The 27,980-nt window shown below is 34.7% G+C and overlaps 11 protein-coding genes across 11 annotated transcripts; 5 read left to right on the top strand and 6 right to left on the bottom strand.

Annotated features, from left to right (window-relative positions):
• Positions 1–1,887: 1,887 nt before the first annotated feature.
• Positions 1,888–3,174, bottom strand: PHYBLDRAFT_182905 (hypothetical protein; the record flags this gene model as incomplete). The annotated part of the gene is made up of 4 exons (XM_018438690.1): positions 3,098–3,174; positions 2,614–3,021; positions 2,130–2,537; positions 1,888–2,058 (listed from the first exon to the last, which is right to left on the bottom strand). Exons 1-4 carry the CDS (start codon positions 3,152–3,154, stop codon positions 1,888–1,890), a joined length of 1,044 nt encoding a protein of 347 aa, XP_018287309.1. The 5' UTR covers positions 3,155–3,174.
• A 926-nt stretch (positions 3,175–4,100) lies between these two features.
• Positions 4,101–7,296, bottom strand: PHYBLDRAFT_172520 (hypothetical protein; the record flags this gene model as incomplete). The annotated part of the gene is made up of 6 exons (XM_018436820.1): positions 4,101–4,302; positions 4,426–4,454; positions 5,280–5,357; positions 5,958–6,093; positions 6,598–6,749; positions 7,249–7,296. 6 exons carry the CDS (start codon positions 7,294–7,296, stop codon positions 4,101–4,103), a joined length of 645 nt encoding a protein of 214 aa, XP_018287308.1.
• A 2,747-nt stretch (positions 7,297–10,043) lies between these two features.
• PHYBLDRAFT_135867 (hypothetical protein) lies at positions 10,044–11,175 on the top strand. Its single transcript, XM_018429750.1, has 4 exons — positions 10,044–10,230; positions 10,327–10,500; positions 10,596–10,661; positions 10,785–11,175. Exons 1-4 carry the CDS (start codon positions 10,167–10,169, stop codon positions 11,111–11,113), a joined length of 633 nt encoding a protein of 210 aa, XP_018287307.1. The 5' UTR covers positions 10,044–10,166; the 3' UTR covers positions 11,114–11,175.
• Positions 11,176–11,738: 563 nt separating this feature from the next.
• PHYBLDRAFT_135865 (hypothetical protein) lies at positions 11,739–13,449 on the top strand. Its single transcript, XM_018429749.1, has 4 exons — positions 11,739–12,408; positions 12,521–12,689; positions 12,799–12,806; positions 12,978–13,449. Exons 1-4 carry the CDS (start codon positions 11,835–11,837, stop codon positions 13,406–13,408), a joined length of 1,182 nt encoding a protein of 393 aa, XP_018287306.1. The 5' UTR covers positions 11,739–11,834; the 3' UTR covers positions 13,409–13,449.
• Positions 13,450–14,071: 622 nt separating this feature from the next.
• On the bottom strand, positions 14,072–15,462 carry PHYBLDRAFT_2967 (hypothetical protein; the record flags this gene model as incomplete). The annotated part of the gene is made up of 3 exons (XM_018439952.1): positions 14,072–14,885; positions 15,020–15,165; positions 15,394–15,462. Coding segments are annotated over 3 exons (1,029 nt in total), but the record flags the coding sequence as incomplete, so codon positions are not given.
• Positions 15,463–16,841: 1,379 nt separating this feature from the next.
• On the top strand, positions 16,842–18,159 carry PHYBLDRAFT_66769 (Homeodomain-like DNA binding domain-containing transcription factor; the record flags this gene model as incomplete). The annotated part of the gene is made up of 2 exons (XM_018441685.1): positions 16,842–17,508; positions 17,678–18,159. 2 exons carry the CDS (start codon positions 16,842–16,844, stop codon positions 18,157–18,159), a joined length of 1,149 nt encoding a protein of 382 aa, XP_018287304.1.
• Positions 18,160–18,276: 117 nt separating this feature from the next.
• Positions 18,277–19,723, bottom strand: PHYBLDRAFT_127095 (hypothetical protein). The gene is made up of 2 exons (XM_018429147.1): positions 19,498–19,723; positions 18,277–19,106 (listed from the first exon to the last, which is right to left on the bottom strand). The coding sequence occupies exons 1-2, from the start codon at positions 19,646–19,648 to the stop codon at positions 18,376–18,378; spliced, it is 882 nt and encodes a 293-aa protein (XP_018287303.1). The 5' UTR covers positions 19,649–19,723; the 3' UTR covers positions 18,277–18,375.
• A 772-nt stretch (positions 19,724–20,495) lies between these two features.
• Positions 20,496–22,138, top strand: PHYBLDRAFT_127093 (hypothetical protein). The gene is made up of 5 exons (XM_018429146.1): positions 20,496–20,712; positions 20,826–20,917; positions 21,016–21,054; positions 21,179–21,329; positions 21,515–22,138. Exons 1-5 carry the CDS (start codon positions 20,551–20,553, stop codon positions 22,037–22,039), a joined length of 969 nt encoding a protein of 322 aa, XP_018287302.1. The 5' UTR covers positions 20,496–20,550; the 3' UTR covers positions 22,040–22,138.
• Positions 22,139–22,441: 303 nt separating this feature from the next.
• Positions 22,442–23,065, bottom strand: PHYBLDRAFT_172513 (hypothetical protein; the record flags this gene model as incomplete). The annotated part of the gene is made up of 2 exons (XM_018436819.1): positions 22,442–22,639; positions 22,769–23,065. The coding sequence occupies 2 exons, from the start codon at positions 23,063–23,065 to the stop codon at positions 22,442–22,444; spliced, it is 495 nt and encodes a 164-aa protein (XP_018287301.1).
• A 1,910-nt stretch (positions 23,066–24,975) lies between these two features.
• On the top strand, positions 24,976–25,925 carry PHYBLDRAFT_127091 (hypothetical protein). Its single transcript, XM_018429145.1, has 2 exons — positions 24,976–24,995; positions 25,285–25,925. The coding sequence occupies exon 2, from the start codon at positions 25,290–25,292 to the stop codon at positions 25,683–25,685; it is 396 nt and encodes a 131-aa protein (XP_018287300.1). The 5' UTR covers positions 24,976–24,995; positions 25,285–25,289; the 3' UTR covers positions 25,686–25,925.
• Positions 25,926–26,030: 105 nt separating this feature from the next.
• Positions 26,031–27,248, bottom strand: PHYBLDRAFT_172511 (hypothetical protein; the record flags this gene model as incomplete). Its single annotated transcript, XM_018436818.1, has 4 exons — positions 26,031–26,319; positions 26,491–26,554; positions 26,699–26,843; positions 26,952–27,248. 4 exons carry the CDS (start codon positions 27,246–27,248, stop codon positions 26,031–26,033), a joined length of 795 nt encoding a protein of 264 aa, XP_018287299.1.
• Between the last annotated feature and the right edge of the window lie 732 nt (positions 27,249–27,980).

The following is a 27,980-nucleotide window of genomic DNA, read 5'->3' as shown; positions in this document are numbered from 1 at the left end:
CGCAAGGAGAAGCCGTCAAAGCTGAGGCCACATTAAAGTGGTCAATACGGCGCAAATCATTATGCTTCCATTTATTAATAAGAAGAGAATACAAAGATACATGCACCAAAACCCATACCCATACCCATACCCGTATCAATATTTTCAAGACAGACCAAAGCTTATCAAAAGCATGTACAGATACTTGGAGCTTTCTCCAATATATATATATATAAGCTTACATATTTTACGCCAATTTACATATATCAAGTATATTGATTTATGCAAATACTTATGTGGGTTTTCTGATAAATCGATTTTGAGGAATACAATCTAAGAAAATTTTACTAAATGGTAAATTTTCCTTATCTTTGACTACAAATAGCTGCTTTCCCCCTCAAAGATAACATCTGGTACATCAAGTCTGCAAACAACCAAGAATCCCACCGAGACATCTACCTTTTCAGCAGGGTCCAATACCCAATGAAATTTGTTAAGAGCAAATATGAGTACACATATTTATATATATACACGCAAAATAGAGGTGTAATTTATGGGATAAATCGAGACTTTACTATATTACCTACAAGGGTTATAGCCCCAGTGATATCTAACACGCAGTTTTTTGAGCAGTTATCCTTCGGAAACGACGTTTATATTTTGCCAGACTAATTAATTGTAGCTATTTTTCCGAGATTCGATGTCTTTCCTGTAATCCTTCAAGGAAAAAAAAACTATGTTCTAAAAGTATTATTTTAACGTTTGAATATAAAACCTTCTTTTCTATTGTATACTCCTCTCCTAAAAAAAAGTTACTAATCAACAATTATATTAGACAATATTATTTTTCTCAGATATAGCAGAGAGATTAATCTGCTCATTGCAGCCCATCAATTAGAAATTATGGTATTAATAAGTAATCGCTATACTTTTCTATAATGTGAACCCTATAAATAAAAGAATCAATCCTTTCGATAGAAAGAAACATTATCCTGTCCAGAAACCTCTTCCTGTTCCACCAGCCAAAGGTTACAATAAGATGCCAATATAAACTGCAGAAATTTAGAAATATGCACTCACCAACGAGTTTGGACTTGTAACTGGAGATAGTAAACCAATTCGAGTGTACTTAACGTGGCCCAAGCGTGGGAGACGACGTTTTGACCAAAGTTTAAACTCATACATATAAGGGTGGAAGCCAGCATTTTCTGTTAGTATAGGATGTCTTGAAGTAATATGATAGGTGGTCAACTTATTACTCTATATATAATAATAATTTATAAAAAGCAGTATAAATCTGTAAGTGTAAAATTATATACTTAATATGATGACTTTACACTTAGCCAAAGCTATTATTTTACCTTGTATTAAAGTAGATTTATTCTTATAAGTATGAGTATATAGATACCAGATATAATTATTTGATGCCAGGCAACAGGCCACAATTTGTTGCCCGGTTAAATCAAAACGTTGTTCCCCTAAGATTAAAATAAGCTAGGGTTAACCCAGATAGAGGAGGCCGATGATAGGCTGAAAGAGTATAAGAAAATAGAGAACTTTTGAAGGAAACGAAGGATAATTTTTATTGATAAAATATGTTGGATATTTATATGTCTTCTAAATATGCTATTACTATTGTTACATTGAGCCGTTAGTAAGATATTGCTTATTAACATCTTCATTGCTATTCTCTAACTACTAATCATTGCTTATTAAAATCCTTACTAAAAAGTTGCTTCTTTTTGGATAACGACAATGCTGAGAATCAATTCTAATTCGATGATGAGGTTGGTAACTTTAGACTCACAACAAGAGTTATACTTTATTTGGACACACTCCGTTTTGATGTCATCGTCAATGTTTTAGTGAAGAATAATGCAATAGTATCTATCATAAAGGATTCTAAAACTACATTGGCATTACTTCTTTAGGAGTATACTCTTCCTCCAGGTAGGATATTTCTTCCACAGTTAACTTCAAGCTAATAGCATTCAACAAATCGTACAGATGCTCCACCTTGCCAATACCCAAGATAGGTGCTGTGACATGATTTTTGGCAAACAACCAGGCCAATGCAACCTAATTTATACTCAGTCAATAAACCTTTGACTTCTTCCATTGTCTCTTTTATATGTTTATATGTATATTACCTGAGCAGCAGTTATGTTTTTCTTTTCAGCAATCTCGACTACTCGGTCAATAATCAAGTCATTGTTCTCATTCTCCCTTCTGGCAGATGGACTATCAATAGCCTTATAGGACTGGCTGCGCATTGTGGTCCGGTTCTTGCCTGTCAAAAAGCCACGGGCAAGGGGGGACCAAACGATTTGAGCAATGCCTTGATCAATACAGTAGGGGATCATCTCTCTTTCTTCTTCACGGTACAATAGGTTGTAAAGGTTCTGCATACAAGAAAACTTGGCCCAACCATTCTTCTCGGCAATAGAATTTGCCTTTTGGAACTGCCAGGCCTTCATTGAGCTGGCACCGATGTATCTAACCTTTCCAGATCTTACAAGGTCGTTAAGGGCTTCCATGGTCTCTTCAATAGGAGTGTTCTAGCTAATCGCATTAGATAACGGTGCTCTGTAATACAGTAGATATATAGATATGTGTATTTTTGTCTTTACTTACGGGATCAAAGCGATGAATCTGGTAGAGATCAATGTAATCGAGACCAAGTCTTTCAAGAGAAGCTTCAACAGCATCAAAAACATGCTTTCTTGAGAGACCATAACCATTAACAAGTTCTGGAACATTATCAATCCTGGTCCGGAAAAGGTTGGCAGAAATATCTTCTGCCACAGGGAAAAATAGCTTGGTGGCAACAACGATGCGGGAGCGGGGCATCTCCAGCTGTTTGATAGCCTTTCCTAAAATGCGTTCACTCTCTCCGTTAGAGTAGGCATCTGCAGTATCAAAGAAGTTGATGCCGGCCTTGTAAGCAACCTCGATAATCTTCAAGGACTCGGCCTCATTCTTAACCCAATCCTGCCATTTGGATGACCCATAAGACATGCAACCAAGACACACACGCGATACCTTTTTGTATTAATAAACATAAGGCCAGCATTAATTATAACGATGTTAATTGTATCCATTTTTTTCAATTGCTTACGCGCATGCCGGTATTGCCAAAGCGAACGTATTCCATCTTGAAGTCCTCTAGAGTCATGTTTATCGAATTATAAAGAGAGTTGATAATGATACATTTTTAACGAGAATCACTCGTACCTTTTATACCTGTAGAAGGCTGTCACATCAGAAACTTAGTTACACGATGATCTTCAGGAAGTGTAACATTTACCGAAAAGACATAAATATACAATATAGACAACTGCAACTTAACATTTGTCTTCTAATGATAGATTCTGTTGGTGAATGGCATTGCGTAATTTATATATATATCTGTTTAGATTGAAGCCTTTCAGAACTGATAAATTACCAATATCGCCTTTGAATGCCGTCTATTATGAGTATAGTACCCTGTATAATATCTAACACATCTTTCTCTTGTTCTTCTATTTTCTTCTTCTTTGAAATCCATTAGCTCAGAATTTATTGATCAGTGGGTCTTGATGACTAAAACCTACAGGTATACCAAAATTTTAGTTTTTTTGGGATTTCCTATAAAGAATGGATGATTCGCGTATACCTGTCCAAATGCAGAATATGTTACATGCATTGTGCTTTTCCAGTTGATTTATACTTTCGGCTATCTTGTTCCAGCCTTGTGCCCACACTTTTATAGATACCCATTTGGTTGACTGTATCACTCCTCCTGGCCAGCACCCACAGCCTACGTTCCACCACTATTGAGTACGTCCTTGCCTCTTCAGACTTTCACCCTCGCACTATGCACCCCCGCAAGTGACGTATACCCACCAGAAATAGTCGTATTATTACCTTGTTACTGTTAGTCTATACCTCTTTTCAATCCAGTCTTGTGGTAAGGGACTTTGGCGTGCTAATCCTCGACTTGCTCAATCGCTTTCGTTCCCCACAAATCTCAAATTTTAAATCTCCACCCTCGTTCCTGCCTTTTGCGCTGATTTTTTCCCTCAAGCCCATTAAGATACAATTAAGCTTGAAGTCATTAGTTTTATTAAATATTTCTCTTGCTACCTTCGACCCTCTCTGAAAGTCCTGGAAGCATGCCTACAAAGATGATGAGACCGACTTATCCACCGTTTTCCGACACCGGCCTGCTCAGAATTCAGCAATCTTACGGGGACAAAATTTCCTGGCGCGACACGATGCTTATATCCAACCGGACGAGTTAATTGTGACCATCTGTCCGAGGCCTGGTTTCTTTCTCTAATCCTTTAGGACAAAACGGTGTGTCCTAAAAAAAACACACACACACACACACAATATATTCATTGTACGCATTAGCTTACTACTTTGTCCCCACACTTTGTGTTTCAACAATCTCTCTCAAGGTACCTGACTCTCATTCTTTTAGGAATAACGGTCTGTATTTGGTAAATTTAATAATAAAGTTTTGTTTCATACAAAAATCAAGACCTGTATATTCAATTAGTAGTCCTGAACTTGGACTTGACAACAAAGAAATAATAATTAGTCCCAGATACACTATATCAATAGCCAGCTATGCAGAACAGTATGAGTTGTTGCCACTAAAGTGTAACGCAATCTCGCATTTGTAAGAAGCTTGCTAGAGCACATTAAGATCCACTATTAAAGCACTGTTTTACATTAACTGCTCAAATATTGATCAAACCATCCCATTTCTTCACTCTAGAAAAAACCATTTACTAATGGAAAGTGAGCTATGTGCACCAAAAAGTCCATTCTGGATACCACTTTTTTCTCAGGACAACATCCAAAAAAAAAATTGAAAATTTAAGTTTTTTGTCTGCTAAGTAAAGTTGTGTATAAAGAAAATACATTACAAGTCAAATTTTGATTTTGATTTTGATTTTGATTAACAATTTTTTTATATATCAAAAAGAAAGAAAGAGTGTTTAGAACAAAGCCAAACTTTCAAAAAGGTTAATTCAACACTCTTTTCAAGTAATAACAATATAAATTCAAGTTATGTTCTTTTTTCCCTTCTGCTAATTGAATAACATTAATATCCGAGATATATAAAGTACAGAGATAAGATCTCTTGGAACAACAAATTGTGCATTCTGACTGTAGTTCTTTTCTTCTATATATATATATATGTGTGTGTGTGTATCATCCTTGGCTATCTAATGACTGTACTATGGTCATTTTTTTTAAAAAAATAAATAAATAATGATAACAGCTACTGATTAATGTAAATATTGAACCCTCTGATCAGACAATTTGGTTTCTACTGGTCTAACATCAAATTCATTCTTCCTGGGCATAATTTCATATAAAAGTCTCTACGTTAGTATAAAATTATCTCTAGTAATATTTATTATCCGGACTCTTATAAGCATACTAAGCTTCTATATATATATATATATATCCAGCAAAATAGTTTTAATATCATTTAAATCCAAACTTTGGGGTGACCAGTACTCTATATAACCCCTTAAGTATATACAATTCATATCGTCACAAGAGTTTTGAAGTATGAGCTTATCTATAGCGTTAAGATATGTGGGGAGACTGGAGGGAGAGGTTTTTTTTTCTTTGAATTACCATAGAAAAGCTCTAGATTCCAAGAGCTGTTGCTTGGAAACAATGTGATATTATTTGCTTATATTTTCAATTCTTCTGATGAAAAATATAAACTGTCTATAGGGTCTTAATCTATTATGAGTAATAAATCTATCGAAGCTAAAGAAGAAGAAGAAGAAGAAGAAAGACGCTCTTCTATTGCTTTAACTAAATGTTAATCTTTATAAAATTATTTTGTAGTATACATTTATATATGCGTGTATGTGTGTGTACTTTCTTCAAAAAAAAAAGACAAAATAAAACTGTCGGCTTATAAGCTTTATTTTACATAAACTGAGCTTGGTTCCTTATATATTAACTTGTTTCAATTGAAATATCAGGCGGTAAGCCAGAGCTAATGCAATTTGTTTTTTTTTTGTATAATCTGCACAAGGAAAGTCTCCTTGGCTCTCTTGCCAATTTTTTTGTGTCAATATTTCAAATGTTTCTAGACACCTTATGTACAATATATTTTATTTATTTGGTCTTTCAACCATGGGATTTCTTTTTTTTTTTTTTAAAAAAAAAAAGAATAACCTCAAATCCACACGATATATGGTATTTTAGTATAGACAATTCTGGATCAGGTTACATGTAAATGACACCACCCCCAAAAAAATTGGACGACACTATTTTCAATAAATACAGAGTGCCTTACTCAAAAACTCTTGACAGTTCTCAGGGGGTTTATTTTACTTACACTATTGAATATGATTTACGAATTGAACCTTTGAAGGGATGAAAGTCTTGCAAAAAAAAATTGTATAATCCTTTTATTTAATTTAATTTAAAAATCAAAATAAAGATAAAATTTGATCGTTATGTGCTTATCAACTAGTACTATAATTTATGTGTCTCTTTGTTACAGTGTTTCTACTTGAGATTGAGACACAAAAGAATAAAATTGGGGATAGAAAGGGAATTTAGTTGAGACAAGGTAAAACAAAAACAGTTCTTTACCTGTAAGCGTCTTTAAGTTTATCCACCGGAGTGGGTAACAATAATGTTTGTTGTGCTTGGTTACAGTTGAGGAGTGAAGATTTCTGGCCTACCATTGTCACTCCAAATTTTCTGTGAATATAGAGCATGTTTTTTTTGCCACCATGATATCCCTATTCCAGAAAATATTACAGTTATTGCAAAAATATTTTAAATTATAAGAGGAATTGGATACAAACAATAAGGCATTGTCTTGATACTTTGGCTGGACAGACTGGTGTGTACCTTCAAAATTCCGTTAATTTGCTATACGACGCCTATTCTTTCTTTGTTATATTTTGTAGACCCATGTATAAGGATGTTTAAGCAATCTGTCTAGGGCTTTCTGTCTACCTCTATTTTTTTCCCAATATATTTCAGCTACTCTAAGGTTGTAAGGATTGAATATAATGGGAATATTGACTATGATATATTGGATATGCTGTAGAAATTGCTCTCTTGATTTTGTTTTTACTGATGAAATGTGTTTCAACTTCCTTGATTCCTTGGGCCACTTTACTTGCATATTCGCTTAACGCTGCTATATACATTGCAGTGTTCTTTGGTTGTTAAGCGTCTTATGTCAGCATTCCCATGATATGAATTGAAGGCATTTCTTCTTCCAGGATCTACCGTACACACTCGGAAATTTCCCGTAATTTCCTGGATATTAAAGTTCATCTGTTGTGAGCTCAACAGAATTGATAGGATCAGTCGCCATTCGTCTTGCAAACGATATCTTGCCCATATATCCGTCGGTGTATAGTGAGCTCATAAATATCTTTTCTTTTTCGTTTGGGAGATTTATTAAAAATTTCTATATCATTGATTTTGAACTTCTTAAAATTAAAGAAGTGGGCAAATAAACGTCTTGTGTAAGCTACAGATGGTTTGTCTCGCATTTTCTCTGGGCCCTGCTTGGAAAAATTATCTAATGTTCTCACCGTCTATTTTAATAAAGTTTCATTTGAAACTATGCAAGGGAAGCAATGCAAACAGTCTTGGGAGTATAGGTTGTTGAGGTTGAGGTTGTGGTTTCTCAAGCAGCTGTACATAAATATTCAAAATGTATCTCAAGGTAGGCATAATTGCTCGAGGGTTTCTTTAAGAGTTGGCCTTGTTGACTGGAATTTTGGGCAGTCTATTTCGGATTGGTGTGATTCTTTCATTTAGAAATGCAGTAAGTAGAGGGAGTATAATGTATTTTCTGACAATATTTGATCTGGGATTTGATGGATAGCTGGTAGTTTAACAAGTATTGCGCGTCCCAAATGTAGGCAAAGCTCAACCATATATAGTGTAATATTCTATAGCCCGCTAATTTTATCTATGGTGTCTATGAGGTTTCATTTTTCACCCTCCTGTTTGCTTTGCAGGCTGGTATTTTTCTATGCTAATAATTATTAAATATAATACTATATTTTACCAGGAACTTTGTTAAAATCTGTTGAATTTATGCTAGCAAAAATAACCTTTTCTTTGGGGTATGGTCTTTATTATAAAACAGTGCCTATATTTGTATTTTGAATGATTACCAAAGAAATACCAGTTTAATCGATTGTAAAGCTATAATCGATTAGCAGCTCTGTGAGTACCTTTTAGCAGAATCTCATTTTTCTTATTTAAACTTGTCTCGATCCTCTTCTTCATTTGCCCATAAAATAATAATAATTAACATTGTCTTAATCTCAAGTAAAAAAACACACACTGTAATGGGTTAATCGGAGAATCCTTTGAAGGTTTGCTTTCTAGTGTAACGTTTTTTTTTAAAAGTTTTTAAAACTACATACATACATATATACATAATTCGGATTTGACAGTATACCATTGCCTTTTTTCTTTAAAAAAAAATCTTTAGAGTCTTTTGGCAAGTTGAATTTCTTTGGTATACAAGGAGACTCATGATTTATATGAACATACATATAGACGAACCAAACATATATATATATATATATATATATATATATATATATAAAAGAAAAGGGAGATGAAAAAAAAAAGTCATATAAAATCAAATTAAATATTAGTAGTAGTAGTAATGGTAGTATGTGATTTAAGTTGGAAATAGATTTTCTATTGTGTGATTTGTATAGAGAAAATAAACATAAAACCTTGTAATGTTTGTTTGTTAGATACCAAGCGTTTTGTAATGATCTATATAGAGTGTACTGTGAAATTGCTGATAATAATAATAACCTATCTATCTAAACCACAGTGATAATGTTGGTACAGTGATAGTCACCCTTGAAATAATATTAATAATAATGATAATAAAATAGGAAGGAGGGGGGCTTATAGAGGGAGATACTATTGTTTAATTGTTTTATTACTAAAGAACAAAACACAAGTGGGAGGAGAGGCAAGAAGGGGAACAAATGTTCCTGAATAGAATGGGCACCGTTTTCCACTTCTTTTTTGTGTAATTCCGGAGTTAAAATATGGCCAAACGTGGAGACCAAAAAAAAAAGCCATGAGCCATGAGCCTTGGGATTAGAATTACAACGTGGATAAATACATTTAATGCTTTTATTATTATTATTGTTGTTGGTATTGTTATTTTGAAATTTCACACAAATCAAAAATTCAGTTTTATATGCTGATCCAAATAATATCACAATGTAATCATGTATATGAAGATAAAGAGGTATTATAAACACTATTCTATTCTACTCTATTATATATAATATAATATTATTTTATAGTAATTTCTGGTCCGACTAGAGTTCCACTGAAAGAGAACCTTGTCAAAAGTATATAGAGTCTGGTTCTTATCATACAGACTTTAAGTAGTCCTCTAAACGAATCAGATTACTAAAGAGGTGTGAATATCACCAGTCTATTGTCTTTATAAAGATTCTATACAAAAGTATATAGATCTTTATGATATCTCTCTGTGTGTGTGTCTGTGTCTGTGTACTTATCCACAAAAGATACGCGTACTTGTCACACTCTTACTTATTCACACGCAGGCCTTATTAGATTTAAAAGCATTTATACTAGAATACTAGAATACTATAATAAAATAGAATGCATAATATGATCAATAAAAGTGAAAAAGACGAACCAACAAAAAGTACAGCTCAGGTTTGAAAATATATATATATATATAGAATATTCAGTTTTATCTGATAAAGATATATTTAGGCTACAGATCTGGTTATAATACAGACAATACATTAAATGCGTATCTAATGTATATACATATATATATATATATGTGTGTGTGTATCGCCCAAGGAAACAAAAAGGCTTGCTTCCGAGATTCTTCCGCCGCCTCGAAAGAATCTACGTCACTTTTTTTGTTTGATAGATGAACAAACCCAACCTCTCACATAGCTTAGTTTGCCTGGTGCTAAAAAAAAAAGAAAAAGAAAAAAAAAACCCAAAGAGACAAAGCCCTTTTCTCCCTCTCTTCCTTCTTCTTCTTCTTCTTCTTATTCTTATCATATACACCTAAACATATCCCTTGTTTAATACACACACAAAAACACATATAAATTTAGTATCTCCATCTCTCTCTCTCTCTTTTTATATTCATCTACTCTCTTGCAATGACAAGCGCAAAAAGTGCCTCGTACGACTACCTTATCAAACTTCTTCTCATTGGCGACTCTGGTATATAAAAGAAGAACCCCTAACAAAAAACAAAACAAACAAACAAAAAAACAATAGTCATGTTTAACTCACTTCAATATTACTCATTCTAAAAAGGTGTCGGCAAGAGTTGTCTGTTACTCCGCTTCTCTGATGATTCCTTTACTCCTTCGTTTATTACAACTATTGGAATTGACTTTAAGATTCGTACCATCGAGTTAGATGGCAAGCGTATCAAACTCCAGATTTGGGATACTGCTGGCCAAGAGCGTTTCCGTACCATTACAACAGGTAACGAAACGAAACGAAACGATACGATACGATACGAAATTAATAATTATTTAATTAATCAATTAATTTTTCTTATATATATATATAAATCATAGCTTATTATCGTGGTGCAATGGGAATATTGTTGGTGTATGATGTGACAGACGAACGATCATTTGGAAGTAAGTCTACATGCTTTTTTTTTTGAATAGATATAGACATGTAATTTAGTGAGAGGTGAAAGATTATGGGTGATATGGTTTCATAGACTAACAACCTTCAATAATAAAAACAAAAATAAAAAGATGTTAGGAATTGGTTTTCGAATATTGAACAACATGCTAGTGAAGGAGTAAACAAGATTTTGATTGGTAACAAGTGTGATGTGGAAGACAAGAGGATCATTACTTCTGAACAGGGTCAGCAGTTGGCTACTGAGCTCGGCATTCGGTTCATGGAGACCAGTGCAAAAGCCAATATTGGTGTTGAAGAAGCCTTCTTTGACCTTGCACGGGACATCAAGAAGCGTCTGATTGACACACAACAGGCTCAACAGACACGTCAGAGAGAAGAGGTCAGACTCGAGGCAGCTCCCAAGAACAATGCTGCCGGTGGATCTTCATGCTGTCAATAGTTGTAACCTCTCTTTTATCTTTTTTTTTTGTTTATTTATTTTTTTGAATAATTATTTCCTTTATCTTTGTTCTTTTCTATATTATATCTATACTTCTTTACGTATATATGTACATGTTTTAAGCAGCAACAACGACAGCAGCAAAAAAGAAAGAAAGGAAGAAAGAAAGAAAAAGAAAGAAAGAAGGAATGATAAGCAAAGTTGCATTTACTTTAATGAGGCGCCTCTTTTATTTTTTATTGATATTTTTGCTATAAAAGGATATATCTGGCGTGAAGCATAGACATTTGGAATCAAGCGCACCCACTTTTAATATTCTTTTTTTTTTACATTATTTTATTTTTCTACTCATTTTTTACCTCTCTTTACTTGAATCTCTATTCTGCTCTTCTTTACTCTGCTTTACTTTATCCAATATCCATACTTCCTTTTATATACAGAATTACAGATATACAGATATATAGATGTTTATAGTACTAGTACCAGTATTCAATTATAAATTATTATTATTATTAATTAATTAATTAATTTATTTATTTATTTATTTATTTATTTAATATTATTTTTTATTCTGATTTCACTTGGAATTTTTTTTTCTTTACCTCTCTTTCTTCCTTTTATATTACAAGCATAAATAAATAGGTAGACAGCCATATAGCCAACCAGTCAAGGAACATACAGTGCAACAAAATAAGATAAAATATAAAATAGTTATCTATCTATGATGGAAACTACAAAAAAAGAAACCCTACCAACTCCCACCGAAAGTGTCAAACTGGTCGAGAATGTTGGCCACGAATCAGTAGGATCCCATGTGTCTCTGCCAACTCTACGGTCATTATACCTCACCCCACCAAAACAATACACCATCGACGATGACGCAAATACGATCACCTTCAAGGCCACGCTTGACTACCCGCCCGTCCGCAGACTCAAGCCATCCGAACGTACGCGTATTCTGGTCACCGGCGGTGCAGGCTTCGTTGGCTCGCACCTCGTAGACCGTCTGATGGTGATGGGACATGAGGTCGTGGTTCTCGACAACTTTTTTACTGGAAACAAGCAGAATATCCAGCACTGGATAGGGCATCCACATTTTGAACTCGTTCGTCACGATGTCGTGGATCCCTTTATGATCGAGGTTTCGCAGATCTACCATCTCGCCTGTCCTGCATCCCCACCTCATTACCAATACAATCCCACCAAGACTGTCAAGACCAGTGTGATGGGAACCATTAATATGCTTGGACTAGCAAAACGTACCAAAGCCCGCTTTTTGTTAACCTCGACTTCAGGTAAAGTAATAATTATAATAATTTTATTTTTTAAAGAGAAAAATTACATTCGTTACAATAGAATTAACGGTTTGTTTTTGAATTTATTTATTTTTAAAAACAAACAAACAAGAGGTGTATGGTGATCCTGAAGAGCATCCTCAAAAAGAGACCTACTGGGGTAATGTGAATCCAATCGGACCGCGAGCATGTTATGACGAAGGGAAGCGTATTGCAGAAACCTTGACCTATTCATACATGAGACAAGATGGGGTAGATGTTAGAGTGGCACGTATCTTCAAGTAAGTTGTACGATAGTAGATTTATAGAATGCAAAGATCAAATGTTATATATAAAAGAAAGAAGCAGTGGTTTAATCTAATGTGATGATTTATTTTATTTTTTGCCTAGTACTTTTGGTGAGAGCTTAATTGAATGCAGCTTACATATGATTATAATTATATGAGCCCAATTCTGGTTTTTTGTTGTTGTTATTATTATTATTGATATATAGTATAGTAATCTTGTGAGCAAAATGATTCAATTGTTTTCTTAAATCTAAAATCTAAAATCTAAAAATGTGTATGTAGGGCCTCGCATGTGTCCTGCAGACGGCAGGGTAGTAAGTAACTTTATTATGCAAGCGCTTCGAGGAAATCCTCTGACATTGTATGGAGATGGAGACCAGACACGCTCATTCCAATATGTGCATGATCTGGTTGATGGCTTGATCCTTCTGATGAACAAACGGTACCAGAGCCCAGTCAACCTTGGAAATCCGGAAGAATACACGATTGGTCAGTTTGCCACGATGATCAATAAGATCGTGGATCCCAGTCGGGCTATTGCCATCAAGAGGCTGCCTGCTCTCACAGATGATCCCCGGAAACGCAAGCCTGCGATTGAAATAGCACAAAAACATCTGGGATGGCAACCACGGTTTGGAGTGCAGCAAGGATTGGAAGAAACCATAGACTGGTTCAGATTGCAAGCAGCCGAAAATAACGAGGCTGGAGAGTAAATAAAAAAAAATCCCAAGAAATTCAAGAAAGGAATATATCACACCTACACAACACAATACAACACGCATATAAAATACAACCTACACCTACACCTACACTTAAACACACACACAATCCAATGCTTTTTTTTTTGAAAAAATAAAATCAATATAAATATAATATAATATAATATAATATAATATAATATAATATAATATAATATAATATAATATAATATAATATATATATATATATGTGTGTGTGTAGTCTGTTTATTAGAGAATTATGCAGTTTGGTGAAGAGCTTGGACGCGGACTCATCAATTGTCGCCGTTGTCGCCCCATAGAATTGTATCGACGACCATTACCACCGCCACCACCACCACCGCCGCCTTCACCTAAACCTATACCCAAGCCTAAGCCTCCTCCTCTATTACCAATATTGTTGTTGTTGTTGTTGCTGTTGAGATTCTCCTGTCCTTCTTCATTATTCCTTAAATAGAAACTTTTGATTGTAAGGAGAGGACCTGCCTTGGCCAGAGCTGTTCGTACTCCGGTTTCTGTGATATTTGAACAATCCAAGACCTCGACATTAAAGTTGCGCTCGGCAGTATTGGTGTCTTGGAAAGAAAAGTTGGAGTCTGTGGATGGCTTTTGTTTGGTGAGGTGGCCTGCGATCGCTTGGAGAGTGGTGTCGGTGACGATGCAGTTGGCGAGTTCTAAGTGACTGAGGTTGTGGCAGATGCCATGAAGTACGAGATGGGTGATTGCGTCGTCTCCGATCTGGGTGCAGTTTGAGAGACAGAGATGCCTGAGGTTCGGCTGGTGATTTGCCAGAGACTTGACAGTCAGAGCAGTGATGTGTAGGAGTTCTTCGAGGTCAAGGTGGACAAGTCCGGTGATCCGTGGGGCCAAAAAGGAGAAGCCTTGGTCGGTCAGAAGAATGCAGCCGGCGAGTTCAAGATGGGTGAGTTTTGTGGAGTGCAAGGCGAGATTGCGAAGGGAGATATCGGACAGCAGAGCACATCTGGAGAGTTTGAGGCGAGTCAGAGGAGCAGTTGAGCGGCTGAGGAACTTTAGGAGCAAGGTGTCGTTTAGGCTGACACAAGAGGTCAGGCAAAGGTGCGTGAGGTTTGGTAATTCTCCAAGACTGTGCATTGCCCGCTCGTCCAGATTAGTGCATCCGTTAAGTTTGAGGTGCCTAAGCATTGTGCAGCCCTCGGCCAGTGCAGGAATGCCCTTTCCGCTGATCTTCCGGCACCATGCCAGATTGAGTTTTTCGAGGGTGGGTAGGTGTGACCCGATGGTCTGGAGTATTCCATCGCTCACGCTATCTAATCCACTCAAATCTAATACACACACGGACGGGATGAGTTGAAGAAAGAATCCTATGCTTGCGGTCGATAGACCTCGACAGTCCTTGAGGTAAACTACTTGAATGTTTGGACATGCCACCGCCAGCGATCGCAGTCCATAGCCATTTAAATGAGAACAGCCACTGAATTAAAGAAAGAAAGAGAGAAATAGGCATATGGTTATTAAATTTTGTATGTATCTATCTGTATCTATCTGTAGGTATCTGTAGGTATCTGTATGTATAATTTTGTTTCTTTCTTTCTATATTTTACTCACCGAAGGTTAATGGATTTGAGAAAGGTGCCTGCATTGACTGCAAGCTGCACCAGTTGGTCTTCTGGAATGATGTTGGAGAATATTGTAACGTCAATACTTGTCCACAGACTACCATCGTAAGCCAGTCTTCTCCATGCATGGCACACCTAATGTTATTAACATTTACATTAACATTTACATTAACATTAATGTTAATATTAATTTTAATATTTAAGATTAATATATATTTTTTTATATAGTATCAATAGTATCAATAGCATTAATAGCATTAATCAATAAATCAATAAAATCAATCAATAAATCAATAAAGAATCCTTAATATACATATATATATATATACAAGAATTATAAATTAAATATTAATCATTACTTACTGTTGTTGCCTGTACAAGATCTTGGATTGGAAGAGCCCCAAAAATCTTGATTTGGAGTTCTTCGGGTAATTGGATAAAATAAGGATAGACTATGTATAAACACATTCATTCATTTATATATATATATATATATATATATATATATATATGTAGGAATAGAGTATCAGCAATGTAATGTGCGTGTTTATGTATACTATGTACAGCATTTGCTCTATGTATATAAATATATATATATATATATATTTTTAAAGAATTTGTATATTTCTGAAATACCACAGCCAAAACAAAATTTAAAATTTAAAAAAATTTAAAAAAAAATTCTTACCCTCTAATACGGTCATTATAAAACCTCTATAGAATTACAAGCCAAGAATATCCTTTGTGAAAAAGAAAATAAAAACAGTCGATTCCCTTTCTTTTATATATATTTATATATATATATATATATATTTGAAGAAAATACTAGCAAGTGATAGTAATAGTAATACTACTGCTATTGATATTTGATATTTGATATTTGATATATATATATATATATTTGATAAAGAAAAAAGGAAGGAAGAAGGAAGAAGATATGAAATGAGAATGATAGAAAAATAAATAATAGATAATGAATATTTATATTTATGTATTTAATATGTATGTGTCTGTACAACAATAGTAAAGATAATATTAAAAATAAATATATGAGATATAGAAAGAAGGGGGGGGGGGTGTGAGAGAATAAAGAAAGAAAGAAAGAGAGAGAGAGAGAAAAGAAGAAAGAAATCAAATCAAATCAAATCAAATCAAATCAAAAGAGGAGAGAGAAAGAGAGAGAAAGAGAAAGGGAGGGGGTAGGATGAAGAAGGAGGGGAATATAGAAGGGCTAAAATGATAAGACATCGGATGGTCCCAACCCTTACTTTTTATAGCTTTTTTATAGCTTTTTTTTTTCTTTTTTTTTGTTTTTTTTTTGGTCTTTCTTGTTTCACTGGTATGCTCACAATGAAAACAAAATATGATCCAATTCTATAATTCAATTCACTTATTCAATTATTCAATTCAATTCAACTATTCAATTCTATAATTCAATTCAATTCGATCCAACCTAATCCAATTCAACTCAACTCAACTCAATTCAATTCAATCCGGTCTGGTTTGGTCTGGTCTGTTCTGGTCTGTTCTGGCCTGGCCTGGCCTGATTTGATCTGTTTTGGCCTGGTCTGTTCTAACCTGGTCTTGCACAGCTCAATCGAATTGCTCAACTCGCAGGATGCATTGACCCATAAGAACCCTCACATGATTTTACAAAGATCATTGAACCAACAACAAAAAAATAGAGCATAATAAAGCAAAAAAAAAAAAAAACTTAATAAAGCAAATGATAAAAAAAAAAGTCACAATATACTCTTTAACGTCACATTCAACCATTCACTCATCATGCTCTGTTTAATAACTTCTTAATCATGTTTTCTCTACGTCCTCTGGCAGCTCACTTACGAACTAGTCCAATAAAGTTTCCATTTTCCTCTGTCGCACGACTTGTCAAGCCGCTACACACTGCTCCGCCAATCGTTCCACCAGAACAATTATCTCAAAACACTAGCACTACTACCAACAATACTTCTACTTCTACTTCTACTCATCCTTCCTCTCTTGGTCGTTTCCGTCGCTCATGGACCGAAGAAGAACAACTAAAACTCGAAAAGCTAATTGAAATCTATGGTGAAAGATGGACAGAGATTTCCAAACACTTTGACATGCGATCTCCGGCTCACATCAAACAGCGATGCCTGACCATGAAAGGTTCGCAATTCCTAGGTCCATGGTCAAAAGAAGAACTCGATCTTTTGCGAGATCTCGTTGGAGATGCCAAGGACGTTGATTGGGTCAAAATCAGAGACCAGCTGCCCCTCCGTCGTCCGATTCCTATCATCAAACAGACTTGGATATACAGTCTTGACCCAACTATCAAACATGGAAAATGGTCTGAAGAAGAAAGCGCCAAGCTGACTCAGCTTGTTGAAAAACATGGCCCTAATAATTGGACTGCAATTGGCAATGAATTCAAAACGCGTACCAAACGTCAGTGTCTAGAACGCTGGAAGTGGCAAATGGCAGATATTAAGAAAGGTATCCCAATTTTTTCTTTATTTGTTTATTTATTCAATTTAATTTCTTTATTTACATGGTTGGTTGGGGGGGTTTTTTTTTTTAAAAAAAATACAATGAAATACAAATACAAATATATTCATTATTATTAAAAAAAAAATTCTTTGTATATAAATAAAATAAAAAAAAGGTCAATATTCAGATGAGGAAGACAAGCTTATTATGGATGCCATCAAGGAGCACGGAAATACCAATTTCCTTTTGATTCAGAAAGCAACGGGGATCAAGCGGACTCCTCGTCACATCTCCCAACACTATAATGCCATACTTAACCCAAAGTTTGACCGGTCCCCTTGGACACTTGAAGAAGAGTTGGATTTTTATCATGGTTACCAGAAGCACGGTGACATGGTCAAGGTCAGTAAGATGATGAATAGCAAGCGGTATCCCAAGGATATCTGGAACCACTACTACAGAACCAAGCGGGTACTCGAAGGACACTCGACCCCAAGATTATCAAAAGCAAAGGCTGATAAAGAAAAGGAGTCGGAAACAGAGCAAAAAGAGAAATCAGAGGAATCAACAATCACACAAGATACCAGCACCACTACTACCAGCACCGCCACTACCGTCAACCAACCCGCAAAAGAGCTTATAAAAGAAAATAATTAAATAATTTTGTTATTTTATTTTTTTTATTTGTTTTAAAAAAAAATCATAATAAAGATAGATCTAGATAAAAAAAAACAAACAAAAACATCAACATCAACATCAACAACAACAACAAATGTAATGATACATAAACCCTATATATTTTATTTTTATTTTGAACAAGGGATTACTTCTTTATTATGATTATTAGGGGATGGGGAATTATGTACATATTTTTCATAACACAAAAGGAATCACGGCCTTTCGATCGGCCGGGTAGTCCGGAAATTGGTGCTTATACCATGCATGTGTGCGCCATGCACGCGGGATGAGATTGGCAGCAGTACTCAACACAAATACCATGGCTGGGGTACTCGGCCAAGCAGCAATCATAAACCCGGTCCACTCGATCAGTTCAGATAGATAGTTTGGGCAACTCACATATCTGTATAGTCCACCAAAAGGAATCGAATAATCGTGTGTCTTTTCTGGATTACTATCCTTGGACTCTTTCTTCTTAGACTTTCTTAAGTCAAACAAAATCGAGTCATGGTACAGGTTGAGTCCAAACCCTGTTGCGAAAATACCTACGCCCACCCAGCGCCAGACCGTCATTGTTAAATTTGGATTAAGGTCAAGGTCATGATGTCTTGCCACCCAGACCCCATTCACGTATCCATTCAAAATATTAAAACACGCTGCCGAAACCGAAACCAGCAGATGAATGGGTGCTATAGAAGGTGCTCTCCAGGAATACACAATACTGCGATTGACATAATGCACAACCCACAGCGATGTCAATACCATCTGTGACATTGACAAGTTGAGCAGTGAGGGGGATGGTGAACACAACCAGACACTTGTGAGGAACACAGCAGGAGAGACGGCCTCCATTAGACACCAACTCCAACGACCAGAGAAAGTCACTTTCAATGAAAGCGGGCTAGAGAATTGACCCGAAAACCGACCTATATAAATATATTTGTGTATATTTATATATTCATTTTTTTTTTGTTTTTACATCAATCATTCAATCATTACAATTGATAATATTTATCAAATTTAAATATGTTATTTTGGTTTCGTTGTTTCTTGTGTTGTGGTTGTCTAGGAAACTGTTGCCTTGGTGAAATTTGCTACCATAGTAACAGTTACTCTGGCAACGGTTTCCATTGGCAACGAATTGTTTACAACTTGTTTGTTTATTTATTTATTTCTCTTTATTTTCTTTTTCTCTCTCTCTCTCTTTCTCCCTTACCCTCACCCCCTTTTTTTTTCTTCCTTTTTCCTTCCCCTCATTTCCCCCAGCCCCTCCCTCGCCCCCCCCCTTCTTTTTTTTTGCTTTTTTTTCTGCTTTACCATATGGTGCATTAACAATGCATACAAGCGGAGTCATGATTGCCGGTAAGCTCTTGTAGATTAAAAGTAGGATATCATAGGTCTCAGGTAGTCTCCAATAGTATATTGTCTGATTCACAGCCTCGGTTAGTAAGGTTGATAGATTTGACATGAATGTTAAAAATAAAATGAAATGAAAAAGAGGTTTGTGGAGAATGTAAACAATGGTATTATTATTATTATTTAAAGAAATGTATTAACGGAGGCAAAAGAGGAAAGGAAAGAAAGAGTAGGTTAAAGAAGTTTATCAAAGGAGATTATATTATATTGTACTGTATATAAAATACAATAGAATAGAATATCCGCTTATATTTATATTGTATTTATATTGTATTTATTTAATAATTTGAAATTTGATTTTGAATTGTGTGTGAATATGCGTGTGAATGTGTATATGTCTTCTTTTTATTTTATAATTGGTTTTATTTATGAGTCATGAATAGGTTTTGCATTAGATAAATACAAGCAAAAAAAAAACAGTGCTTCGAGACATCGTGGCTATAGGAAACAAAGCAGAATATAAGTTGATCTTTAGTGAATGTTGCATAAATATATTAATAGCTTATCTCTTTTGTCAAACGGTATCACTATATATATATTTATTTGGTGGTGATTGATAAAGATGCCCTTGTTTTATAATATATTATTGTTTGTATACACTCAAGTATTAAAGTAGCGCCAACTCTTGAGTCAGGCTATCTGCACCATCTCTATCTATCTATCTATCTTTCTTTTTTATTTATTTCTTTATCGGGCCATAGAGAGGAGAAGAATATAGTAACAAAAGATACATGAATTAAACTATTGTATTAAAGCATCTTTATTTCTTTATTTGGTGTGCAAATTATAGAGTGCAGAGAAATATAGCATTGTATAAGCTATATATCATTTAACCACCAGGCCACTTTTTTGTTTTCTTTTTTGTTTTCTTTCTCTTTCTCTTTCTTCTTTGTGCCTTACACTTCTTTAATTCCTTTTATATATATCTATCTTTGTTTATTCAAAAACTCTGACATGGCAACCCTTGACAAACTACCTATCATTGACTTTGGTTCATTTGACAAAGAACCTGTCAAGGTGGCTCAGCAAGTACTTGATGCCTGCAAGTCTATTGGATTCTTTTACATGACAAATCATGGTATCCCCCTGGACAAAGTAGATAATGCATTTGAAATGGTAAAAACTCGTTTATCCAAAGACGATTGCATATCTTTATATATATATATATATGTTTGTTTGTTGGTTTACTAAATATCTTTTCTTTTCTTTTTCTTTTTTTTTCTGTGTAGGCCAAGGGTTATTTTGACCTCCCATCTGAAGAAAAAAGGAAATTTCTGATCAAAGAAGACAATTACGGCTATTCAGAACTTTATAGTGAAACGTAAGAAGAATCATTTGATTAAAGCTTGGCCTACACACATCATATCATATCATATTCTGACTGTTGTTTTTCTTGGATCCTGAAAAAAAATATTCTAGCCTTGATCCTGATAACCAACGTCAAGGTGATCACAAAGAGTAAGTAAAGGAGGTCTTTTTTCTTTCATTCTTTCATTCTTTCATTCTTTAGAAAAAGACAGAGATAAATAGAGAATAGTAGATTATATTTATTTATTTTTTAATTTTTTTTTTGATTTATTAGAGGGTTCAATTTTAAGAACTTCATCGACGGAAAGGCTTATGCTCCTTTGCCAGCCTTCTTTGAGGAGCGTGAAGAAGCTGTCAAGGCATTCTCCTACGCCTGTCAGGAAACATCGGCGCGTGTGTTGGAAGCCTTTGCGATTGCACTCGAGGTAAAACTTATAAATTAATTATTATTATTATTATTATAATCATCAGAAAATAAGAGTCTTTGAAATTTTTTTGTTTTTAACAATTGAATTGAATTGAATTGGACTGTGAAAATAATATACATAAATACACATACACATAAATATATATATATATATTTATACTCATATAATTTACATATGTATAGATTCCAGAAGATCAAGGTGGTCGAAACTGGTTCAAGGACCGACATCACTACAACCGAAAATCTGGACAGGTGCTACGGTTCCTCAAGTATCCTCGTGGAGGAGAAGTTAGCTACAAAGAGCCCGTGCGAGCAGGCGCTCACTCTGATTACGGATCTCTCACACTTTTGTTCCAAAAGGACGTCCCGGGTCTTGAAGTCCAGGCAAGCCGGGCTGCATGGATCCCTGCACCCCTGGTGGACGGTGCAGTGCTTGTCAATGTTGGTGATCTGATGGAGTTTTGGACCAACGGATTGTTTAAATCGACTCTTCACCGAGTAACCTTTTTACCTGAGCATAACCATCTCGACCGTTACTCGATTCCCTTTTTTGTGCATCCCGAGGACGGTGTCTTGTTGACACCAATTCCGAGCAGCATTGTGCCTCCTCATACTGCTGCTGGATCAGAAGATGAGACCAAGAAAAAACCAATCATGACAGCAGGCGAACATCTTCGTCATCGCTTGAAGGCCACTTATTCATTTTAATATCATCGTAAAAAAAATCAAGAAAAGAAGAAGGGGAGGTATTGTAACAAAAAAATAATAATAATAAACATTTATCTGTATTTGTGTCTGTACTTTAACAAAACAAACGAAAAAGAAAATTGAAAAAAAAGCAAAGAATTTGAAACGTTTTATGTATATATGTATAAAGAAAAAAAAAGAAAAAAATCAAAGAAGAAATATACAGCTTTTTTTTTTGTTTTCTTTTCTCTAAAAAAAAAAGTCAACTTATGTACAGTGTCTAATTTTCTTGTTTGACAGAGAGGGAGTGGAATGCTTTTGTCTAATTGTTTAAATGATTTGACTGAAGGAGATGGTGAATGAATGAAGAAAATATATATATATATAAGGAGAATGAAGAAGGGGTAGGGTAAGATGGGTTCCTCATGGTACTGGGAGATGCTCTAACTGAGCTCTTAGGCGTAAAAGTTCTCCTGCCCATCGAGCATCTGCTGGTGATGTGTCCGAATGCTCCTGTTGGAGAGAAAGGTACTTGTCGACACATGCGTTGACTGCAGTCTGTGCAGTGATATGATCTTCTTCATAGTAAATCGATCCATGGGATTCTACAGCATAAGCAATCTAGAAGCAATATATGGTATAAAGGTTAAAACAATCAACCCAATATCTTATGCTTAAATGCGTCACATGCATATGCATACGCATTTATGCATTAGTTGTATAACCAAAAAAAATATTATTATTTTATACCTCTGTTTGTGCTATCTCAAAGTGGCGTTCAAAATCATTCCATTCAAATAAATTCTTTTCTTCTGACTTTTCTACGGTTGGATTGCTACTTGGGCCGACCACTGATCCTGAGCCTGATGAACAGGATCGATGTCTGATCCGAGAAAACCATTTACTGGCTAGGTGTGGGGTAAAGCTAGACCAGCTACCATGTCCTGATCGATGATGACCAGTAGGTTCAATGGCTGTGTCGCAGGGGGTGTTGAATTTGGCGTCATTTCCACTGACTGCATTACGACGAGTGCGAGGACAAGACATTTTGCGTTTAGTAAATAAACCAGAAAAAAAACGATTGAATTCAAGGGAATAAATCAAGGTAGTTTTTATACTTTTTTTATAAGATATTATATATATATATATGTGTACGTATGTATGTCTTTTTGAAACATGCGAAATCTTCTAGATGTGTGTTCATTGGAATCGATAATAGAAATATAATAAAAAAAAATCAAATTAGTAACCAAGTTACGCACAGATCAGCACCATAAATAAGTATAGATATATTGTAATAAGCACAATCACAATTACAGGTATCATCCTAAAAAATGTTGTTTCTCCTAACTCTATTTCCAAACTTCAATCCGAAGAATTTATCACTGGCACTGTAGGAACCATCCCATCCCTTGTCTTCTTTTCTTTCTCTCCCTTTAAGCTCCCACTACCCCTTTCTCTGTCCCTTTCCCTTACTTTATTGTATATCCTTTTTACACTGTCACACAACATGTCAACCAAGCTTCTTTTTTTTTAAAAAAAAAAAATCTTAAAAATAACACAAGCCATAGCAATAAAGAAAATCTTGGGCAATTACACTAGACCCTTATACATTCATATGCATAAGTATATAATATTAGTCAACAATAGGGTACAAACGAATAAGGGAAGACAGACACATCGAGTTTGTTTTTTCTTCTTCTTCTTTTCAGTAGCCAAGACATAACTCAATAAACAGATCAAACAAGAATTCCCTTTTGTAAGCACGTGTAATTGACTCTCTTTTTTTCTTTCTATTCTTTATGTATATGTATATAAATGACAACCGTATTCTTTTCCGTTGGTACGGCACAATGAGCGTGCCGGATTATCTCATTGGGAAGAATGGATAGCACTATTTTTTCTTCTTCTTCTTCTTCTTAGTAATAACTTGTACTTGGGCAGAATATAAATCCCAAAAAAAAATTATCCTTGATCTCACTTACTCTCTATCTATCTATCTATCTATCTATTCATTTATTACTATGGTTATCTTTACCCCTTTTTCTCCTGGTTGTTAACTAGCGTAACTATGCGGGTTGAAAGACTGTTGCCCAGACCTGCATTTATTTTTATTTTTTTTATTTTTTTTGGGGGTTTTTGATTGTCTTTTTTTTTATTTTGCATATAAACATATAAATATAACATATTTATGTGAATAACCTATATTTATTCTTGTTCTTGTTTATTTTTTATATTATATTATAGAAACATGGGCATAAACATGAGCATGAACATGAAGAAGAGGAATGTGTGATATCTAATTCTCTTTGTCTATACACCTTCTTGTATATGTATTATCAAACTACCTTGTAAATACATACATATACATATATATATATAAAATATTTCACAACCAAATTCTGACAATTGGGAAAAGCCAAGAAGGATTTTTTTTGTTTTTTTTTTGTGTTTTTTTTATTACAACATCTTATTTCTGAATATAATTCAAACTCCACTCTTCTTGTAACTTTAAACGGCAAAGAAAATTATTGGGAAAACGAAAGTTTCAATTTTTTGAAACATATATATATATAATATAATATAATATAATATAATATAATATAATACTTCTTTATTATTATTTTTATTGTCCTGTCAACCAAAAATACAAATGGATATATCAATATACATATTAAAAAGAAATAAGAAGCATTTTACTAAATTGCCTGGTGTTAGTGAAAGGAAAGTAATGTATTCTACCTATTCATTCACAATGTGAATTCCATGTGTGTGTATATTGGTTATAGACTACAATTTATATTAATTTTTTTTTATATATATATATATTCACACTATATGGGTGTAAAATGTGTGTGTGTGATTTTGTGTGTGTGTGATTTATGTGTGCGTGCGGAGAATCAGCACCCCTCGATTAAAATTTTACGGGGCTTCGAATTAGTGCTCTTCCTCTTTGCATCCATCCATTAGTTTGAAGGTAAGCTATGGAAAACCCATCATCCATCCATCCAAAAAATGCCATCCATCAGCCTATACCAGTCCAAAATACTCCATCATAATCATAGACAACAAGCACAACCATCAGATACACACAAAAAAAGGACCTTTTAAAGAATTTACATATGACACAACCTCGACTTTATTTCCAATACTCCATTACAATCATGGGAATTGAATCAGACAGCTAATCTTTTATTTTTTATTTTTAAATTTCTATTACTATTACTACCTTCCTTTTATTGTTTATTGTTTATTGAAATCATTAGCAACAATGGTCACTCCTGCCGTTAAGCACACCATCGTGAAGAAGCGTACCGCTACCTTCAAGCGCCACCAGTCCAACCGCTTCATGCGTGTTGGTGAGTCGTGGAGAAAGCCCAAGGGTATTGATAACTGCATGCGCAGACGTTTCAAGGGTAGCTCTCCCATGCCCAAGATCGGTTACGGATCTGCCAAGAAGACCCGCAACTTGTTGCCCAACGGCTTCCGCAAGTTCACCGTCTCCAACGTCCGTGAGCTCAGCCTCTTGTTGATGCACAACCGCACCTACGCCGCCGAGATCGCCCACAACGTCTCCTCCAAGAAGCGTGTTGCCATCATTGAGCGCGCTGCCCAGTTGAACGTCAAGGTCATCAACGCTGGTGCTCGTCTTAGATCCCAGGAGTAAATCATTTCTCCCAAACCATAAAAAAAACAATCAAGAAAAAGAAATACATTACGATCGACTCTCTTTATCAATCTATCTGTTTCTCTATCTTCAATTCTGTTCAATGGTTTATCTCTCTTTCTATGTTTCTTTTTTTTTGATAAAATTAAAAAAAATGGAAAGACACATGTGTGTGTATGTGTTTGTGCTTCTTTGTAGTCTGAATGTATTGTGTTTTATATATATTTTTTACTTATTGACAATTTGGTGTGCTTGTGTATATACAAATATATAATGAAGAGAAAGAGAGAGAAAAAGGGAATGGAATCATAGTGCGTGTGTATGTATTGTATTTACGGGATGGATTTAGTTAATATTGGTCATTTTAAAATTATTTGCGAGAGTATTGACATCTGAAGATGTGTATACACGGACATCGGTACATATACGACAAACAGGACATTCGAATTCGGGGTACGTGTCCAGGAGTGGTTTTGAACAGGAAAAGTGGAATGAGTGAGAGCAGGGCGCTACAAATAGTGATTGAAGGGGTGCAATAGCATTGAGACATATAGCACAATCTGACATCAATGACTGTAATGTTTGGGCTTCAGAAGGAGGCGAGATTTTCCTTAATTCACAATAAGTCTGGAACCTTAATAAACCATAAAGACATTCAGTTGCATTCACGTACACAGGCACAAATATATACGTATTATAGATTACATTACATTACATTACATTACATTAAATTACTGCAAGTCTATTTGGCCTATTGAATTTTGTATGCACATTGAAAAGAAAACATGACAAGATATATACTTACTCAAATTTATTGAGCTTCACATAAGTCTTTAGCTCGACTATTGCATTGGTCCCAATGATTGTATCTTTTTTTTAAAAAAATAAATGAAATGATATTGAATCGACATTTAGTAATATAATGCAGTGTAAATTATTATCATTTGATTTCTTGTCCTTATTTTTCTTTTTTATTTTCTTTTTTTATTTTGCCAAGAAGATATTTCATTTACTTTGTTTCGCATCTGCCATCTTTCTACCAAATTGAAGTTTGTCGCCGTTTATGATAAGATGTGTCGAGGATCTATGGTATGATAAACTTAGTCGCCGACCGTTTAAAAAAGTCCCATACTGAGACCCGACATCATGAATATACATCTATTATATAAGTGCGTGTGTGTGCGTTTAAATCGTTAGTATACTAATTATGACGGTTGGCATTCATATATATATATAATAGCTATATCGTATTTCACTATACTCTACCGATCCATTTAAGAAAAAAATCCGGGCGTGGAATTCACTAACGGTAACTCCAGGTATCGTTACATATTCGCCTTCGACCTCTTTTGTAGTGCCCGATCCTATAATAATATGGTCGATATTTTCAAACTCTCGGTCCACAAATGCTGGTCCTTTAGTTCCTTCAGGCGTATCCTGTGACAAGATACGGAGATAGGCACCGCCACGCTTATTGATATCGATAATGTTAGCCATGCTAGAACAAAGAACCAAGGTCAAGAAGAAGAGCAAGAATAAGAGTAAGTACTTTGACACATACATGCAAAGAGATATGTTATATATATATATAATGTAATAAAGGCAATGGTTGCGTTCTTTCTCATATAATTTCTTGTTTTGCTTTATTTTGTTTTATATATAAAGAGCTCATCGTAATTTGTGATGCACTAGTCTTTATTGTAACTCTGATGAGATTACAATGTCAATAAGCTTTGTGATCGTTATTTAATATCTATGTAATAAACCGTTTCCTTGGTTATCATTATTATCATTATTTTAACTCTCAAAGAAAACAGCCATGAATAACAAAATCCGATAGTTTCTTTCTTTCTTTCTTGAGGTTATCAAAATGATGCACTGAATTCATTCCTTGTGAGTAGGTTTCTGTTTTCATTTTTCTTTTTAAACAACAAGAACAACAACCTGCCAAAGTATCATTTCTATTTACAATGTTACATCAATTACTTGGTAATAATTACTGTTTTCCCAACAAAACAAAACAAAACAAAGAAGAAACAACAATCAAGTTGATTTTTTTAGGCTTGTTGGTGAACCCCAAGACTCTTGATCCTTTTCTTTTATACATAAATTTTCGTACAACAAATAACCGCTAAACCTTCTGAGCATTTATCAAGCTGTCTAGAGATAGAGGTAAAAAGAAAGAGAAAGAAATTTATTGATACACTATATCTCTTAATAGAGTAAATCATTTTGTTTCCATTTCAAAAACAATTTTTTTATGTATATCAATACTCCTCTTTAGTGACAATAATA

The sequence above is a fragment of the Phycomyces blakesleeanus genome (assembly GCF_001638985.1).
Source record: "Phycomyces blakesleeanus NRRL 1555(-) unplaced genomic scaffold PHYBLscaffold_22, whole genome shotgun sequence".
NCBI classification, from domain to species: Eukaryota; Fungi; Mucoromycota; class Mucoromycetes; order Mucorales; family Phycomycetaceae; genus Phycomyces; species Phycomyces blakesleeanus.
This window is presented reverse-complemented; position numbering and strand designations above follow the sequence as displayed.

Bases quoted from the DNA above. Each gene is read 5' to 3' on its own strand.
- PHYBLDRAFT_135867 (XM_018429750.1), top strand. From the start codon at position 10,167: ATGACAAGCGCAAAAAGTGCCTCGTACGACTACCTTATCAAACTTCTT. The intron at 10,501-10,595 runs GTAACGAAACGA...TATAAATCATAG, and splicing joins TTTCCGTACCATTACAACAG to CTTATTATCGTGGTGCAATG. The intron at 10,662-10,784 runs GTAAGTCTACAT...AAAAATAAAAAG, and splicing joins AGACGAACGATCATTTGGAA to ATGTTAGGAATTGGTTTTCG.
- PHYBLDRAFT_135865 (XM_018429749.1), top strand. From the start codon at position 11,835: ATGATGGAAACTACAAAAAAAGAAACCCTACCAACTCCCACCGAAAGT. The intron at 12,409-12,520 runs GTAAAGTAATAA...CAAACAAACAAG, and splicing joins TTTGTTAACCTCGACTTCAG to AGGTGTATGGTGATCCTGAA.
- PHYBLDRAFT_127095 (XM_018429147.1), bottom strand. From the start codon at position 19,648: ATGTCAAATCTATCAACCTTACTAACCGAGGCTGTGAATCAGACAATA. The intron at 19,107-19,497 runs GTAAAGCAGAAA...ATATTTATATAG, and splicing joins CATTGTTAATGCACCATATG to GTCGGTTTTCGGGTCAATTC.
- PHYBLDRAFT_127093 (XM_018429146.1), top strand. From the start codon at position 20,551: ATGGCAACCCTTGACAAACTACCTATCATTGACTTTGGTTCATTTGAC. The intron at 20,918-21,015 runs GTAAGAAGAATC...AAAATATTCTAG, and splicing joins TCAGAACTTTATAGTGAAAC to CCTTGATCCTGATAACCAAC. The intron at 21,330-21,514 runs GTAAAACTTATA...ACATATGTATAG, and splicing joins CCTTTGCGATTGCACTCGAG to ATTCCAGAAGATCAAGGTGG.
- PHYBLDRAFT_127091 (XM_018429145.1), top strand. From the start codon at position 25,290: ATGGTCACTCCTGCCGTTAAGCACACCATCGTGAAGAAGCGTACCGCT.